Raw genomic sequence first — 18,946 nt, forward strand, 5'->3', positions numbered from 1 at the left:
TTGTAAAATATAACGTTTGAAAAGAATTTATTTTTGTTTTAATAAAAATTGTTTAAGTTATATGTTTTGTTATATTTAATGATATTTTACGTTTATTGATACCATCTATAATTGGTTGATTTATCTTTAGTTAAGCTTTGATAAATTTTTTAGTTTTAAACATAATTATAACAATATTCATAGCGCTTTCTTGTCCTCATATTTGTTATAACGAATTTATAATAATTCTACGATGACTAATACTCTCGCATACGATTAAAGATAATATTCTCTATTTAATAGTAAAAATAAATAAAAGTAGATTCTCAATTAACTTTCAAAAATTACCCCAAAAATCTTCTATTAAAAATAATTTTTTTTTATTATAAACTTGACTTAAATTATCTAAATTTATATAAACTTTTATTATTATATAACTCATAAATTTACCAAAGTTATGAATGTTTAGTAAAATTATAAATATGTTATTCAAATTTTAAGTAATAACTAACGTAATTTTCTTTGAATTTTTAATTACAAAATATTATGTCATAAAGCCAAACTGTCATAATAGTTTATTTAACAATAAACAATTTGTATTTTAACTCTCAGATCAAAAATTAAATTAATGTTTCGCTCATTAATGCACAATATGTTAAAACTAAATCAAGAAATTTGAAATTTGAAATTTAAAGTGGTCCATCAAAAAAACAGTGTGACCAGCTGTGAGAAAGTTGGTATCGAGTATAATCAATTAGAGAACTCAAAGATAAAATAATAAAATGGATATAAAATTCAATTATACTAGTAAAAATAAAGCAATTCAATTTTTCAATTAGTAATGAGATTTATAAATAGATTTAACTTCATTTCATTTTAATATACGAATCTCAAGTCACTTATGATAAATTATCGACGTTGCCTGGTTAACGAAGACGCTGATGGCGTCCTATTCGAATATAGCGCGGACTATCGGCCGAACATGGCAACGTTGCATTACCGTTTACTCTTTGGTGCCCCTCACCGCGCTCCTTATGTATGTCTTCTATCATTGCTCGTTGGTGTTCACCAGCGTCCCTCCACTCTTGTCACCTCATCTCAAACAACACTGTACTGTATACACGCACATAAACACATACACCATCTTAGCCATTTCGTTACTGTCATACTTCATCGTTGTTAAACTTACAACAATTTTTTAATTTTCGTTTTATTGTGTATTGTATTTGTTGTTAATCATTTTTATTCGTGTCTAACCATGTCTGACATTTCTAAAGACACTTTGAAGAAAGAAATTGCAGGTAATTCATTTTTCTACCATCATACTATTAAGCAATAACTATTAATGATCTATATTTTCATAAACAATCCGTTATATGATGATACATATAATTTTTGTTTAATTTTCCTGACTTTAGTTGTGGATTTACTTATTTTGTAATTGCGTACTTTTTATTGAATATTGTTTTAATTTTTATGTCATTGCCGCCTTCAAGTTAAGGCCGGCATATTGTGATTATCGACTACCGCGCCGCATCCCGCGATACCGTTGAATGGCGTCTGTGACAATTGCCTTTTAAAAATAAAACCATTTTCCATATCGTTTTTTGTTTTGTTTAACTACAGATTATTTTCGATTTATTTATTAGCGTAACTATGTTGATTATTAAAAATCTGTGTTCACGCGTATATAATGACGTCCAAATCGTTTTCAACATACTGGGCTAGATAGCGTCCCTCTCTTGTATAAACAAAGAATTCGTAGGTAACCGATCACTGTTACTTAAAAAAAAAATCATATTAAGAAAATTAAGAAATAAATGATATATTTAAGTATGTTAGAAATTTTTGAGTAATTTTGTGATTAACTTTCTAACTATCCAAAATCTGGGAAATCCCTTCAATATGTTTTCCAATACTGTTAATAAACAAATAAATGGTTTTTTTGTTATATTGTTATCTTGCATAAAAATAATAAGATTTCAATCAACCGTTTCATCTTTTGTTACTCTATTAATGACATTTATTGTTATATTATGATATAAAATTTAACACAACAATTCATGTGTTATATCCTCTATAATCTTTATCAATGTGCATTTCTATAAATGTCTCATGCTACTTTTTCAATAACAAAAAATAACCATATTTTACAATCGGAATATTAATTTAAGTTAGGGAACAATCTGTGTTAAATTAAAATGCCTATGTTAGATTTGAGTAATTCCTTACTTATTATGGAGCATTTAACATATACTTTTTTTTTTTCGCACACAGTGGACCAACAGGTCTGAGTGCATGGGCATTATGTCCACTTCGATAATAACTAAAATTAACATATACTTTTAATATAATTATACAGTATTGAAAAAAAAATTGTTTAATTTATTTTGTTTGGTATGAAAATTAATTTTTCTGGTCTCATTTTCTATATATCAGATTATTATTTGTATATTAAAATTGTTTTGGACATCAGATGATTATGCTAACCTGTTTAACAATATTCTTGCAAAACCGTTTTAAGATTGAAAGTCAAATTATAATAAATTTTTCATGTGTTGTATGGGAATATAGTTAGATATATATGTATATTATTCTATAATTTTCCTAAATAAGATGTCTTAGATGTTCCTCATAGTGACTTTATCAAATTAAATTTGTTGAGTTGTTTGATTTATTTGAATCCACTGTTTAAGTAGTTATTACTGTGTATTTGTAAGGTTTTTTGTATACTCAATTGTTACAATATTTATCAATTAATGTTAAAAGAATTATTGACATGAATATTTTAATGATGATAACTACCAAATTATACGATTTCTAGATGAAGAAGTATGAGCTATTAATTAATTATTTAAATTAAGTTAACTTAGATTATTATTATTTTATAGCTCCTTGAATATTTGTCATCTTATTTTATCTTGTCATCTAATGATAATTTTGTGTATTATGTGATTTTTAGCTATCCTTAAAGGTGCTGATTTAACAAAAACATCTGCCAAGAAAATAAGACAAGATCTTGAAAAGAAACTAGATGTTGATCTTGATGACAGGTAAAATTTAATTGATTAATAACAGTCTATTTTTATATAATAAATACCATAATTATTTTAACCAAATAGAAAAAAAGAAATAGATACTATGGTTATGGAGGCTATTAAAAAAGCTAAAGGTTCCAAGAAAAATGGTAAAGCTGAAAGTGATGATGACAATGAGAATGACGAAGAGGATGAAGATGATGATGCTGAAAATGATGACGATGATGATGATGAAGAGGAGGAGGAAGTGAGACCTGCAAAGAAAGCAGCACCAATAAAACGTAAAAAGGCTGATAGCAGTGATGAAAGTGGTTCAGATGATGTAAGTGTCATAATAATAATTTAAAAACATATATAACATTTTTTTTCTTAAGGATGATGGTGATAAGAACGATGGAGACTATAGTCCTAAGAAAGGAACTCCAGCCAAAAAGAAGGCAGCTGCTGGCAAACGTGGTCGTAAGAAGAAGGATGACAGTGATGATAGTGATGAAGACTGGAAAAATTCTAAAAAAGGCGCCAAAAAAGGAGGAGTATGTAATCTATATTTATAATGTATATTATAAATTAATTAATAATATGTTGATTTTTTTAGGCTAAACGTGGAGCCAATAGTGGATACACTAAAAGTATTACTTTAAGTCCTGAACTTGCCTCTTTAATGGGTGCAGAAGCCCTTCCTCGTCATGAAGTTGTTAAAAAAATGTGGGCACTTATCAAAGAAAGAAATCTATATGTATGTTATACTTATTGTTTCTCATAACCAAATTATTCATTTTTTAATATTCCTATTATATATTGTTTGATTTTAGGACCCATCTAACAAGCAATTTGCTATTTGTGATGATGACTTATTTAAAGTAATTGGAGTTAAACGTTTCAGGACGTTTGGTATGATGAAATTTTTAAAAAACCATTTTGTATCATAATTTTTTTTTTAACATAATTGGACAAAAATCCTTTTTTTACTAAAATACCCCTTTTTAAATCCCTCCCTATAATTTCTCTTACCTTGTAATAATGAATACCTTTGTGTTTCTTCATGTACATGTGAAAAATAATATTATTTTTATTTTATAATATAAATTTTTGACTAGCAAGTATTAAAATTTCCATTCCTAGAATAATGTAATAGTAAAAAGGTCTAAACATGTTATTTAGATTTATCTATTTTTTAATGGAATCATGTGGTTTTCATATAATGCACCTTTTTGGCTAATAATAATTAGCTCTTTTAATGTTTGAATGTAAAAACGTTTTTGTAAACAATTATTACGAGCATTTTTGTGTTTTTAGAATACTTTACATTAATTTTAAGAAAACAATCTATATTATAAAAACAATTATAATAAAATAAATTATAATTCTTTAGTTGTGGTTATTTATAATCCTTCAAACTTATTCATCCATTGTTGACTTGGATATAAAATTTTTGGTTTGTGCAATAGATCATCTGTTTCTAAGTATATAGATAAGTTTTTTGTTGTGTTTGTCCCTTTTTCTTTTAAAGTGTTGACTCCAAATTCTGCATAGGATAAGGTCTGTACTTCTATTTCGCTTATTGTTTGAACCCAACGTGTAGTCATTTCTATTATATTTTTCTACAAAAAAATTTTTAAATAATTGTGAGTGATTTAACCATACTTCAATCATGCTTTACATGTTTTAAAGTTTGATGACATTGACAGTTAAATGGTTTGCCATTAGGAAAATCTTCAATTATTTTCGATTCATACTGTATTTTAGCATCTATATACCTTGCTTTTTGATGTTTTGTGTACACCCTTAAAAAAACTTTCATTTATTGTCTATATTATATAATACATTTGTATTTTATTAAAAATAGATAAGTAATTTTATCACAATTTTTTTATTGCATAATAACTAAACATTACTTCACATGAAAAAAATAATAATATTTGTGAAAAATGGACATCTGGTGATAATGATCAAGAAAAATTCGCAAGAAATTATTTTAAATGATGAGGATACTATAAATACAATCTGAAAATATTTTTTTTTACTATTTAATATTTTACATACTGATCTTCAACTAAATAAGGATTTTTTGATATTTCTTCATACATGTGGAAGTATGATAATAAGTGTGTATGACATCTCATTAAGTTGAAAAAACCGTTCACATAACTAAAATAATTCCAATAAAAATTGTTAAAAGTTATTTAGTTTTTAGAAAATCTTTGGATGGTTCAGTAGTGGAATTTAGAAAATGATTTAGTATCTCAATTCTAATTAAATAAATCAATAAGACAAAAAATTGATGTTAATTTGCATTAAAATCTGATTATTTAATTTGCTAACTATCAGTTAACAAGCACTTTAATATACTTTTCCTGTATAGTTTACTATTTTTATTACTATGCAGGCCTAATTCCAAAGTGATATGCTGCCTGAATACAAGTGAATCCAAACCAATTATTATCATAATTTATCAAGCCTATTTGATTGTCATGCTTCATTAATAAACCGTCAGTTTCTACCATCATTACTATACAGTATCCATTAGCCTGTCAAATAAAATGCAAATGTTAAGAACAACAAATAATGAAATATTTTCGATTGTCTTTCAGGTAAATTCTTATAGAAAATTGGGCTTCAAATTTTTTCCAAAACATTTAGTTTTTGAAATAATTACTAATTTGTAATATAATAAATTAAATCATCATAAAAAAAACCAAAAAAATATATTTTTTAAACTTTACTGTCATGATATTACAAAAAAATTAGCAGAATTTGGGGCTCATCCGTCAAGTTTAACTGTTTTTACAGACCATTAATTTATAAATTCATATTAAATTAAAAAATTGACTGATGCACATTTAAAAAAAAGCTGAACATTACATTTATATTTAAGTTAATTTACTTCTTTTTCCTCGCCTTAATCCCAATTATTTGGAGTAGACCAAGTAATTGGTATTAATTATGTTAATTTTCTAATTATAAAATTGTTAACAATAAATAAACAGTAAATAATATTGTAAACAATAAATAGATAATATTTTGAGAAATATTAATTTTTTCATTATATGGCAAATAACTGATAAAACTTCAATAATCTTGACAATTATTTTTTAGCTTCGATACGAAGCTGAGAAAGTATTTTTTTTTACACTAAGTGAATAATTGTAATTTGTAAAATATTTGTAACTTATTCTCTACAATTATTTAGATGACTGATTGTAAACAACTAGAAAAAAATATAAAACCTAATTCGGAATTGACGTTGAAATTCTATAAAAAAAAATCATTGTAAGCAGCAAAGTGGCTGTTGTCCTGTATAGAGTTCAAGTACTTATTCCGGTTACAGTATAAAAATAACATTTTTTAAGGAGTAGGAACTACATCTATAGCACACGTCTTTATAATAATGTTGATTAGAACATTATATGAATTAAGAAGATTTTAAATTTACATAGAATTGTCTCTTATCGGAATACGCTGACGGTGGATACCATGTGCACATAGGATGTAGATTACTTTTTTCTATGATTGCTAATTGACGTTCTTCAATAATGCAAGGAAATAAATCTTGTATTAAAGGTGTTTTATTTACTTCGTGCATCTGAAATAAATCAACATTATTAATTTGTGGGGATAAATAATATATGGCATGTTACCTTATTGTTAATTTTACTAAGCAGCTGTTTCATTTCTAATATTATATTAGTCGTGACGCTTAAATAGTTCATCATAGATACCATTTCATCCCATATCATTGATATAGCAATTAATTCATCCTAGATTGATATTTTATTTTATACATCATGTCTTGAATATTTTTAAACTTTAACTTGCCTTAATACTTGACACATTTGTGATCATAGAGTTTTTAGATTCGGTTTTTATATATTCCATAGTTGTGTTAAATTTATGTAATAATTTAGGTATATCTTCTTTGCAATTAATCAGATCTTTTTTAATCGTCCTATAATAAAATCATTTAAAATTTATGTTATCAATTACAAACTAAAAACGAAAATTTCAGTGACAACAATTGAATGTTGCGAAGGTAAAAGGACACAAGTCTGACTTTTTTGTTCATATTTCATATTCTTATAAATATTTAAAAAACACGCCAATTAAAATATAAAACTATAGATTTTATAATTATTTCTAAACCAACGTTTAAAAAATAAAAGTATTTGAATAATCCAAAAAATAGTAATTTTTTATTCCCTCCAGAAGTTTGTATTTTTGACTAGTAACCTTTTATACCAACATATATAAAAATGCTTGATTTTTGAGTTCAATAAAATGATAAGAGAACTTAAAACTATATGTTTATACTTCAGTCCATTTGTATGTTGATAATAAAATGTTAATATTTTCTTATATTGCAATAAATCAGAATTGCTAACTGACGTTAACTTTGTTCGTATTGCAAACAAAGGAGCTGAAATATCTTCGTCTATTTTATAACATTGTCTAAGAAATGTCGTCAAAATAGCTGTAGGTTTATCATAATCAATATCAGTGTGTTGTAGTAACAAATCTATTGCTTTTGGTAATATTTCTGTCACTAAAATAAGTATTACATTTTTTACTAAACAACTTCATAAAATTTAATTCAATTCAATAATAGCGAAAACAAGGAAACTAAAGGTAGTTGTTTCCTCTTAAAATAATTATTTAGTATAACTTGTATATGATGCAAATACATGTATATAAATAATTAATAAATGATGGCAACCCTCATCATTGAATTTTTTCAAAATATTATTTATGGTAACCGTCGATTATTTAAGGGCACAAAAAATTTAGCCAATAACAAATAAATTGGTAATACTTAAATTTTATTAGTTACATAATATTAGTTTTACAATTCTATTAATTATCGTTAGTTAATTAGGAAAAATGTTAATACTTTTTAATTATACGAAATGTGAGGCGACAATATAATTTTAAAAATTAAAATTATTTTAATTTACACAAATTTCAAAATTAAATTGGATAATAAATAATAGTTTAGAAATATTGGTAAATCAATTTAGAGCTGAACAGAGACCATCAGTTTAAAATTACCATTTATTACATCTTTTTCATATTCGTTTTGATCAAAGTTGTACAATCTAATACCACAGACAATTCGTGAAAATTCGTTCAATTGGTTTTCCTTTGAGACGGTTGATAAATTTTCAAAATTCAGTACATCGCTCTGTTTAAATACAATATCTAACGCATCTGTTTGACGAAAAAGCTGTTAATTTATTTGATCACGTAATGTTAAATGTTATTTATAGGTTTTTAAGTTGTACACTTCTAGTACCTGAAGTAGCTTGAACGCATTCCGTTGATAATGGATTGCCCATATAATTAATTAATATTATATACCGTATTACACGATGATAAAGAGCATCAATCTCATCTTGTGTTGTACTAACCGAATCCATAATTTCTTCTATCAAAGGTTTAATTTTTTCATTACAGTCTCGGCGTACGTCATCGATCACGTGATCTATTTTTACAAACCGTATTAGTCGTTATGTATGCTATATAAAAATATTAAAACTATTGCATACCTTTGTTTTGATATTTATTTTCAATAAGAATTTGTGATTTCACACACAAAACACCGGCATCATCTTGTACGCAGAGAATATTAACGCACTGATCAACAATTCGAACAGTTTTGTTGTCAGTTGGATTCTGATATAATTCGGTATTTATATAAGGATTTATTAATGCACTATAATACTGTAAGACATATTTTATATAAGTGAATAGAAGTTACAAAAAAATAAACGTTTAGGTAATATTATTTTCGACGGGTAACCTTCAATATTGTTGAATAATGATTTTTTTTCGATACTGCAAAGTTCGTTTTAAGTTTCTGTTATTAAATACTCGTCCATTTATTCATGTGGCGTATCTCACTGTTTCAACTCACCAAATATTATTAATTAAATTACTTTTAGATCCGAGGGGAAAATTGGGGTTTATGATTTTAGCGTTTCGGTATATCGACAGTAGGTATTCAGTGAACATAGCACATCATACTGTTTTCACTGAATACTTATTGCCACGGTCCGAAATTACTCCCAAATCAGGGCCGGTACCAGCGGTGTACGAGGCTTCGCGCTTTTTAGCCCCTCATCATTCATGGCTGAAAACGAGCTTCAATGCAACGCTCAAAATAATAAATATACAAATTATTGAGAGACAGATTGAAATTTTCACATGACTATAATTACACAATAACTCACGTATGTAGAAGCCAGTTGTTTAGAAACTTGTACATCGCGTTTGGCACAGCCTTTTATCACTTTTAAAATTTGTTTTTCTTCTCTTGTTTGCATATTTTACCAGTTTTTTTTTATTACATTGAAAGTATTAAAAATGAATTTATCTGTTTCGCGAAGTAGAAAATGGTGTGCTTGATCAACAAGCTAACCTATCCCCATAGCAACGCATAATTCCCAACAGTATACAAAAGAAGAAATAAATACATACATCGATTTTGAGTCATTTGTATAGTGTTTTAACGTGTTCCGAGAACACTTCATTGAGTGTTATGTATTTTTCTATTGCTCCAACATGCTAAAAGTAAAATAAGATTGATAGACTGAAAAAAAATATTGGTTTGTAAAAATGGTGAGTAACCTATTCAAAAGTCATTAGCACTAGCTATTAAAAATCGGTTGGGTACCAAATTAATACGGGATACTTTTATTGATATTATTAATTTAAAAATGAATCCAATTTCACAGGGCTTGCTTTCCATGCTCAAACGTTTACGATCGTCACCGGAAAAAGAACTTCGTATTTTGTTGCTTGGCTTGGACAACGCCGGAAAGACAACGCTCATGAAGAAGCTAGCCTCAGAAGACGTTTCACACATAACACCCACTCAAGGTTTTAATATAAAATCCGTACAAGCAGACGGTATGAAGTTAAACGTATGGGATATTGGGGGTCAAAGAAAGATTCGACCTTATTGGCGCAATTATTTTGAATTCACCGACATTTTAGTAAGTGTGTATTGTGTGTTAAAACTTTAACATAGAATTTTAAGTTATTAGTTAATTGGTGTAAATGTGAACTAGCTGTGACTGCATGCACAGCTAACACAAATTGCAGGTAATATATTTTTCAAAACTTTTGAAGTTATCAGTTAATTAGTATGTTTTTGTTTGTTATAGATTTATGTCGTGGATAGCGCTGATAGAAAACGCGTAGACGAAACGGGATTTGAACTTAATGAGTTATTGAGCGATGATAAATTAGCTGGCGTGCCTGTTTTGGTGTTTGCCAATAAACAAGATTTAGCTTTGGCAGCTAAAGCGTCTGATATAGCTCAAGAACTGAACTTGCATCTGATACGGGATAGACCGTGGCAAATTCAGGCCTGTTCGGGTATCCGCGGTGAAGGAATCAAAGTAAATAACATTTCTACTCATATACATATTTAAATCATATTACGTGTGTATACTTTTTTAAGGAAGGACTAGAGTGGATAAGCCAAAACGTGAAGAAGAAATAAATAAACATTCATAAATATTCATAAACTAAATAATAGTAAAATCGTTATATATTTACAATTATGTATAATTATTAGTTTAGAACTATAACATAAATCGTTACCGTTAAATTTTGTATATCTAATCGACATTTTTGGTAAACTTTTAAAATAAAAACTGTGTTTTGCATGATACATTTTATACTTTTATAAAATTACTTTTCTACGCAATTTGAAGGATTAGATCGCATGATATCAAAAAATGTGTTTACCACAATTCCATCGTTTCAAAATAATAACACTGCTTTTTAAAACGAATTTCGCTGTTCAAAAAATTTAATAAAACTGTTATACTTCGATAAGATGTTAACTCGTGTGTCGTACTATTAATTCGTTCAGTTGTAAAGGGCTTACTTGATCAATTAGCTAATAGAAAAAAAAAAAGTATATGCATCGTAGTACAACTGTACCACTCAATTGATTTTGGTGATCTTATAATGAGTAATAAAAAAAGAACGATGGTCTAATTACATAGATAAATAGTATAGAAATGTTTACACTAATAAAATTTAATATAATGCGTTTTCTAATCTCACAATATTCTTAGTCAAAAAGTAATGGTATACACTTAAAATTAAATATTTTTACTGGATTGATGTTATCCAAATGCACTACCCAACGTACCTTTGGTATACAAACGAAATTTGGTAGTACAAAAAAAATTAGTTAACCGACTATTATAAATATAGCTATTTGCCGTAAAACAATTATGGAACTGCTATTTCACTAAAAATAAAACGTGTTTCAGACAAAGATAAAACTTATGTAGAGGGTCATTTGTCAATAGTATCTTAGATTAGGTATAAATACCCGAGAAACCTAGTGTACACCCCGTTTATAATTTTAATTTATAGATATAAATGAAAAATAATTCGTTAAAACTCGAAACTGATTTACAGCCTTCAAATATGTGTTGTGTGTTTTTAATTGTATTAAAGTTCGTTGTGGAAGTATTCGGTAGTCGCTCTCAAGTCTTCTTCGTGGAATTCTTGGCAGTTGGCTGGATACTTGACCTAAAAAATCGCCAATGTTTATTACACACATCGTACTTCCAAATTAACAAAAATATGAGTACATTTAAATGAAGGTCATTGTAATTGAAAATAAAAAAAATGTTTTTGGGTTGAATACGTTTTAAAACTTACCGCACAATTGTGGTCTTCTGTAGCTGCATTGTAGAGTTTCCAGAACGGAGTTCCCGTTCTACCGGATAGGAACCAAGATGCGATCAAACTGTAAAAATAATTACAATAATTTGTTACCTTTTATGTCATTAAACATTTTAAAGAATTATGTGGCAATCGGACATTTATAAAACTATTATTAAAAAATTACCTGGACAATTTAGTGACTCCTGGTTTCAGCCCCGTTTTGCTGTTGGGATATTGTCCTTTGCGGTTAATACTGCATACTAGGTAACGGTCACAATCTGTTTTCTTTGACGCGAATCTGTACACTCTCCAAACTCTTAGTACAGGATCGATGATTTCGTGGTTTAAGAGCTCTGACAGTTTGTCTTCAATTTCCTTGGAAGTCAAGTGGTGAAGACTAAAACCTTTGCTTTGTCCCAAACGGAAAACGTCCTACCACAAAATTGTTTTTAGTCATGATAAAATGAACTGTGTTGAGTTAAAATAACATTTTTGTTCAAACCTGTATGTAAGCGATAGCTGGTTTAATGTATGTGGCTGAATTGATTTTCAAACCGAATTGCCTTTTGAAAACGGCGTCGGCCAGAAAACTAAGTGACTCAGCCGGTCTTGTTTGATCGAATTGAGCCGCTTTAGCATAACCTTGTGATTTCAAAAAACCGTTCATGATGAACTGGGTAGTCGACAAATACCTGTAAAAAATGTTATCTCGTTAATGGAAGTCTGCCAATGTATATTTCCCTTAACGTGTATTTTTGTTGTGGTCATATCGCAAAGGCATCGCAGTGTTACTATTGAATTGATTTTTTACCATTCTTCGTCACTAGACAGACGCCGGGCACAGACGACCCGTAGAGAGTTTACATGTAACCTTATATTTCATTTACATTGCTTTTAAATGTTTCCAATAAACGAAAGAATGTCGTGATGATTACCTTTTTCAGAGTAAACACGAGTTAGTTTATTATTACGAATTGTAATTGTATGGTAAGTATCAAAATTAGTCGAGTTTCTATTTAAGTATTTAATATGATTCAAAGAATATATTAGGCAATATAATTATCTATTAAGACCTCTTTTAGATATTTGCACTCTGGGATAACATTTTTTTTTGCTGACCCATCTGACCCCAGTTGTTGACAAGGACGACAGTTTTTAAAAAAAAAAATTGTGCTCCAAAAATGATTTGCTGACATATCAAATATTACACAAAATTTAATATCCTTTTCTAACGTGCTGTTAAAATTAATTGTTTTAAACTATTCATGTAAACTCATAAGATTTTTATCATAGAAATATAATTTATGATAATGATATAATTAAACAATTAAAACCGATTAACGAATGACTTCTACTCCTGTGTTCAACGAGTATAATTATCTAAACATTCTTTAGACTAAAGACTATTTAATTCATTCTAAAATTTGGTTTGTTGGTTAATACAAAAGAATCAATCGAATAATTTTTACTCATTACGAATGTACACTGAATTGATGTGGTAATGGTAAAAAATAAAATACCAAGTTCAATTGGTATTGCACTAAAATATACATCTAATTTGAATTTGTTCATAGAAAATTATAGTAATTACTATGGAAATGTATTTGACGCAACAAAAATTAGCATTAGTCAATTACAAATAATGTAAAATAAATAATTAGAGCGCGTTAAAGTCTACGATTTTTTAAGTAAAATAGAGTAACTTTAAAAAATCCGCACAAACACGGCTGTTTTCAAGTTTTTATTATTTTTATTAATAATATATTGCCCGAGAAAAAAACTTTTAATCATTTTTAGCAAGGAACTCAACAGTGGAGTCGAATTCTTTGTAAAAAAAAAAGCTGAAATATGTTAACACTATTATTTATTAACTTGATAGAATTATTTATTCAATACGGTTTTATAAATATTAAAATGTTACTACACATAATTTTCGTTATATGCAAATAAATTCGTATAATTCAAATTCGTTTACGGTATTTTGACCTTGATTTTGTTAATATATTTTTTTGTCTTTGGATCGACTAGATAACTGTAGATTGTGTAGTTTTTATATTTTTACAGACATTTTAAGTTGGAAGTACGATTTTTATAAAAAGAAGAACTACCGAGAAATGTATGAACTATCAAAATAATATCAGTTATGAGATCACAGTTGAAGCTATTGACTATATTTTAATTAAAACGTAGTAATATGTTAATAATTAAATGTAATTATTAAATTAATAGTTATTAGCTCGTGTCTAAACAACGTTGGGCAACGTTATGATTAAACGAATACATTTTATTAGTTAAACATTTCAAATGTTTTAATTAAAATAAAACAACCGACAGACATTTTACACCATCGTGTAAATAATCAGTATTCATATCTCAAGCAGTGACGAACCGCATACCGCCACGCGTCTTGTACTTCTTTTGGATGTATTTCTATCATAATAATAATCGAAAAAAATTGTTGTTACGGCGGTGGGCAACGAACTCTGAGGAAAACCAGTTATGTGTTGTCGGAAGGCGTGTGTGTGTGTAGCGCACGTATTTATATCATAAGTAATGACGTATTGTGTGTGTTTACCTGGCTTGCGTGCTCGGGTCGGAAACGTGTTTAATCCATTCGGCGACGAAGCTGGTCAAGCTCCTGACCCACCGGCGTCTGAACGTGGCGTTTTCGAGCGATTCGAAGATCTTGTCCACTTGGAAGTGTCCGTCCCTGTCGATGAACAACTGAAGGATGCTGCCCAGGCCGCTGTTTTTCCACAAGGTGGTGCCCAGTTCACTGTTCCTGAAGTGCTCCCAGTACACGTACGCGCTACTCAGGAACGGCGGCAAGAACGACGAGGCGCGGGCGTGACGGTCGTGCTCTTCTTGATTTTCTACATCGGGGTCTTCCGAGTGCTGGTGGCCACCGCTAAAGGCATTCACCAGGGCCGGCAGCATGTGCATGAAGCCCTCCATAGTCGAGCCTTGTCCGCCCGAGTTGGCTGACATGAATCCTGTAAACACATAAACCACGTGTTAAATAAAATAATTATTTCGTGGAAATTATAGAGATTCTTGGCGGAATGTGTAAAATTGTTCGGGAACGTTTAAATTTGCAAAAGGAATAATAATATTAATAAACACTTACAGTGTCGTTTTCATATCGATTGTTCACTTTCAGTCTTAAACGTTTGTATTAATTAACTCTTAAGAACGATTAATTTATATCGGGCAAATAATGTCGAAATGTAGTTAATAATTTCAGTTGTCGCGTCATGGTTTTTACGGGTCACGAGAAATCACAAGGAATTCTGAGTCATTTAATGCAGGTAGTTAAGTAATTCCTGTGGTCTCTTTTATGGAAAATACTTACCTTATAAATGAATCGTTTACATTTTTAAGTAGGAAATCATAGGTTATAAATATAATACTTGAATACGACGAATAACTGTAAGTACTTCGAGGTCCGCTGCTAGATTATTTACAACGTGTGTACAGTATTAGTATGTAATAATTATATTTAACAGCTGTAAAAACGATCACGGTTCGTTGACGTCAGTTAGGCGAAAAACGAGCAAAAATACTGTTGCGTGATTGACCACTTTGTAACGAAAAAAAACGGCTGTACCGTTACAACGTCATAAAATACACACATGTCACCTAAAATGGTTCTCGAATCGAAAAGTATTTTAATACCGATACGGGTCAAACGATTTTCTCACTCAAAGTATTGTAATTTTACAATGAAAATATTTATAGTTTACCGGACGCCAGATCGATCATGGAATTCCAGTCCAATCCTGGCGCGCTGTCTTGGTTGGAGTCGCCTGACTTGTCCGAGGCGGCGCCAGCGAACATGCTGACCAGTTGACCAATGACCTGTGGGTCCACCGATCCCTTAGCGGCCGCCAGTCCGGAGACTATGGATCCCAGGCCGGATTTAGCGCCATCCGATTGCATGAACGACTGCAAAACGGTGCCGAGACCCTGACCCAGACCGGCCTGACCACCTTGACCGCCAGCCAACGAATCCTGTAACAGCGATTTCGCTGCTTCTAGGAATGGATTTTCCTCGTCGTCGACCGAGTTGGACTCGTGTAGGGAAGGGTACGTGGACTCGGCCAAGAACACCAGTAACATCACGTTCAACGTGAACCGTAACATTTTTAATCGGTTAGCGATCGAGATAATTAATAAAAATAAAAAAAAATTAAAAAAGACCGAGCAATGTTACAATTGATTTACGAACTGTGTAATTCTTTTTGGTGTTGAAACACTTTTCACATATTATTAAACGACAAACCGTCAATTTCTTAAGAGGAACGCCAACACTTATTGCGGACTGGACGTGAAGAAGGAATGATTCGTTGCCGGAACAACCGAACAGGTCTTCGGTTCGACCGAAAGGAAGGCGGAGTGGTACTGAAACGAGTGAGGAGAGGGGGCTGACATAGCGGTACTCTCAATGACGTGGCCCGACCCGACGGGCAAAGGCAGTGGACCGCGCGTAAACCTGTTATGGTAGGGCCATTGACATACCTGGTGGAGTTCGTCCAGATCATAGAGGAACGACTACCGCATTACTTGGCTGAGATAATAATAAGAGGACAGGAACAACATTTAAACATTTTCGTATACATTTTAGTTGGCCCAATCGGTTAAGATAGTGTAGTTTAATGTGTTATAATTTCGACGAAAAAGAACAAAAGATATAATAATGCAATACTTAAGTTACGATAAAAGTAAAAAGGAAGAAGATAGTCGAGGCAACTGATGCGTATCTCGTCTTAAAAATGAACTGTAATTGAATAACTATAATAATATAATATATTGATTATTATTGTAATAATTATTAATAGTTTTTGGAACGATTAATTTTATCACATAATTGGCTTGTCAATAAATATGTAAAAATGAAGACGATAGTATTTGTTTCGGGGGCGTCATTTGCGGGGGGTGGGGGGGGGGGTCAAAGTGTGCGGTTGCAACCTTGCTTTAAAAACAGTCCCAATTGACCTGCAAAAATAATGCATCAATTATTTATACTTCAATTCAAATTTCAAAAACAATGTATTATCATGACTACATGATAATACATGTACATGGGTCAATAAACAAATATTCTGTTAACAATTGAGTAAACAATAAATATATTATACTGAACTATGATATTCGTACCGGACACAAGATATTGATATTGATGTTCGTAACAATTTTTATCACGACTTCTTTAAAAAAAATTAAATTCATTGTAAAATTAAGCAAAGTTATTCTTTTGAATAAGATGATGAAATTAATTTATTCAAATAATTCATATATGCGTGAATAAAATAAAAATTTATTAAAGTTATATTATTCTTTTTAGAATTTACGCTATTCAGTAAAATGCACAGATTTTATGTATTTATTACAAATAAATATTTATATTACAATTAATAGTAATCTCTGCATCAATTATAAAAATTTCAAAATATTCTTAATGTCTATAATTTTATGATCATTAGAAGTGTATTTTCATATTGTTTATTTGTATTTTAATTTATTTAATTAATCATATGAAAAATATTAATAATTTCCAATTTTTTAATTGTATTTAATATAATAAAATCTTAAGTTTAATCTTAAAAGTATTCTATACACATACAATTTGTTATTTTTATAGTTTAAAAATTTTATGTCGCTATACTATTGTATAGTTATAATTAATTTTAAGATCTCATCAACTTTAATGCAAACACTGCTTGAAGAAGGTGTGTATATTAATGTTAACAATTGCTTCTTTAATATTTTAAAATTTTTAATTTGATGTTTTGCGAACAAATAAATTAAGTAACGTCGTATATTATTTCAATCACATCTAAAACACATTATCGAGATTATACTCATTTAGATAAGATGCAAAAATTTAAACAAATTAAATTAAATGTTATTTTATTATTATTATATTAGTATTATGACTAATAACATGTTATCGTATATTAAGTAAAAATAATTATAAATAAATGTGTACGCTTCGTGTAAATATGCCCTTGAAACTAAATTAAATGGATGCGTCAATTATTTTTTGTTTACTTAAAAATTATTTTACTTCAGGTCATTGAACGATCATATTGAATAATCTTCCTGTAAAAATTAACTGGTAATAGAAGAAAATAAACAAAAATTGACGTTGTCGAGTTAAACATTCAAGTGATCTTTATAGGAAGTATATTAATAAATTACACGGAGTAGCCGATTAAAAAATTGATATTACTGAATAAAAAAATACCTATGAAATCCTCTTCAACTAAAAAATGCAAAGTTTAAATTTTACATTATATGACAGGTGTAACAAAATAATCATTCCAATATTTCAAGGCCAACTTAAGTCACCAAATTATTAAACCATAAAACACTTCGAAACGAAACTAGTGATCCGATTAAAATTAAACTTAACTGTTATATTTTTGTGCTAGATTTAAATACACATATATTACGGTTTTTATTTTAAACAATTATCTATTATAATTTATTACTATAGAAACAGACGAGTTTATTTTTTTTATAAAAATTAATGAAATGACAGTGCTCGTTTTAATTAATAGCATTGTGCTAGTAAATTGATTGAGCTTCTATAATAACATTATATTAATATTTTCGTTAGATTTCTTAAAATAAATAAAATTAGAGTTTTTCTTTTGTTTTGGTTTAGTATTATTTATTTTCGCTTTATATGTGGTTAAATTTTACAGTATAATCCTTATCTCTTACAAAGGAAACTATGGAAACTAGGAAACTATTATTTTTAATGGAAATATATAATTAACTAGTTTATTTAATAGAAATTACAAAAAGGACTGGTTGATAACCACTTTTGAACCAACACTTCTGAAGTTTTTTAATATTTTAAAATATAGAATGAAGGTGAGGTGTATATTATGTTATTTTTATTAGATGTTCAAATGCTCGGCTTTTACATGAAAAAACGGGGTATTCGAACATTACAAAATTCAGGCAATATTTTTTTATACTTGACGTTAATCTGGTACTCGGTTTGACATACATTTACTACCCTTTACATTTTTAATTTTCATCACTACATATCACTCTGTACCCTCCACCTACCTCAAAAAATATTCAGTAATATATAAAAATAATAAAAACATTTATAATTTCAAAAATATTGGTTCAAAAGTTGTTAGTACTTAAATAAGTAAAATATGCATGTTGCCATTAAAAAATTAGTATCTTAAAAAAGTTAGTATCTTTATAAAGGGTGGATA

The 18,946-nt window shown here is 29.0% G+C and overlaps 4 protein-coding genes across 6 annotated transcripts; 2 read left to right on the forward strand and 2 right to left on the reverse strand.

Annotated features, from left to right (window-relative positions):
- The first annotated feature begins 1,057 nt into the window (after positions 1–1,057).
- Positions 1,058–4,388, forward strand: LOC126903246 (uncharacterized). The gene is made up of 6 exons (XM_050681330.1): positions 1,058–1,280; positions 2,942–3,032; positions 3,102–3,339; positions 3,392–3,550; positions 3,613–3,753; positions 3,830–4,388. Exons 1-6 carry the CDS (start codon positions 1,238–1,240, stop codon positions 3,944–3,946), a joined length of 789 nt encoding a protein of 262 aa, XP_050537287.1. The 5' UTR covers positions 1,058–1,237; the 3' UTR covers positions 3,947–4,388.
- Positions 3,917–9,463, reverse strand: LOC126903243 (cilia- and flagella-associated protein 206-like). Its single transcript, XM_050681327.1, has 12 exons — positions 9,242–9,463; positions 8,558–8,732; positions 8,305–8,493; positions 8,061–8,219; positions 7,326–7,557; positions 6,834–6,963; positions 6,656–6,775; positions 6,451–6,600; positions 5,397–5,545; positions 5,061–5,165; positions 4,678–4,801; positions 3,917–4,618 (listed from the first exon to the last, which is right to left on the reverse strand). Exons 1-12 carry the CDS (start codon positions 9,332–9,334, stop codon positions 4,400–4,402), a joined length of 1,845 nt encoding a protein of 614 aa, XP_050537284.1. The 5' UTR covers positions 9,335–9,463; the 3' UTR covers positions 3,917–4,399.
- On the forward strand, positions 5,464–10,964 carry LOC126903247 (ADP-ribosylation factor-like protein 3). Of its 3 annotated transcripts, none has more exons than XM_050681331.1 (4): positions 5,464–5,608; positions 9,746–10,006; positions 10,178–10,414; positions 10,477–10,964. In XM_050681331.1, exons 1-4 carry the CDS (start codon positions 5,558–5,560, stop codon positions 10,516–10,518), a joined length of 591 nt encoding a protein of 196 aa, XP_050537288.1. In that variant the 5' UTR covers positions 5,464–5,557; the 3' UTR covers positions 10,519–10,964. The 3 variants fall into 3 exon arrangements, with proteins under 3 accessions (XP_050537288.1, XP_050537290.1, XP_050537289.1); XM_050681333.1 differs by lacking the exon at positions 5,464–5,608 and adding an exon at positions 8,564–8,697; XM_050681332.1 differs by lacking the exon at positions 5,464–5,608 and adding an exon at positions 9,504–9,629.
- LOC126903244 (uncharacterized) lies at positions 10,549–16,070 on the reverse strand. Its single transcript, XM_050681328.1, has 6 exons — positions 15,449–16,070; positions 14,281–14,698; positions 12,208–12,397; positions 11,890–12,137; positions 11,700–11,787; positions 10,549–11,567 (listed from the first exon to the last, which is right to left on the reverse strand). Exons 1-6 carry the CDS (start codon positions 15,846–15,848, stop codon positions 11,487–11,489), a joined length of 1,425 nt encoding a protein of 474 aa, XP_050537285.1. The 5' UTR covers positions 15,849–16,070; the 3' UTR covers positions 10,549–11,486.
- Between the last annotated feature and the right edge of the window lie 2,876 nt (positions 16,071–18,946).

This window comes from Daktulosphaira vitifoliae, unplaced genomic scaffold (assembly GCF_025091365.1).
Source record: "Daktulosphaira vitifoliae isolate Bord-2020 unplaced genomic scaffold, ASM2509136v1 Scaffold_3, whole genome shotgun sequence".
Lineage (NCBI taxonomy): Eukaryota > Metazoa > Arthropoda > Insecta > Hemiptera > Phylloxeridae > Daktulosphaira > Daktulosphaira vitifoliae.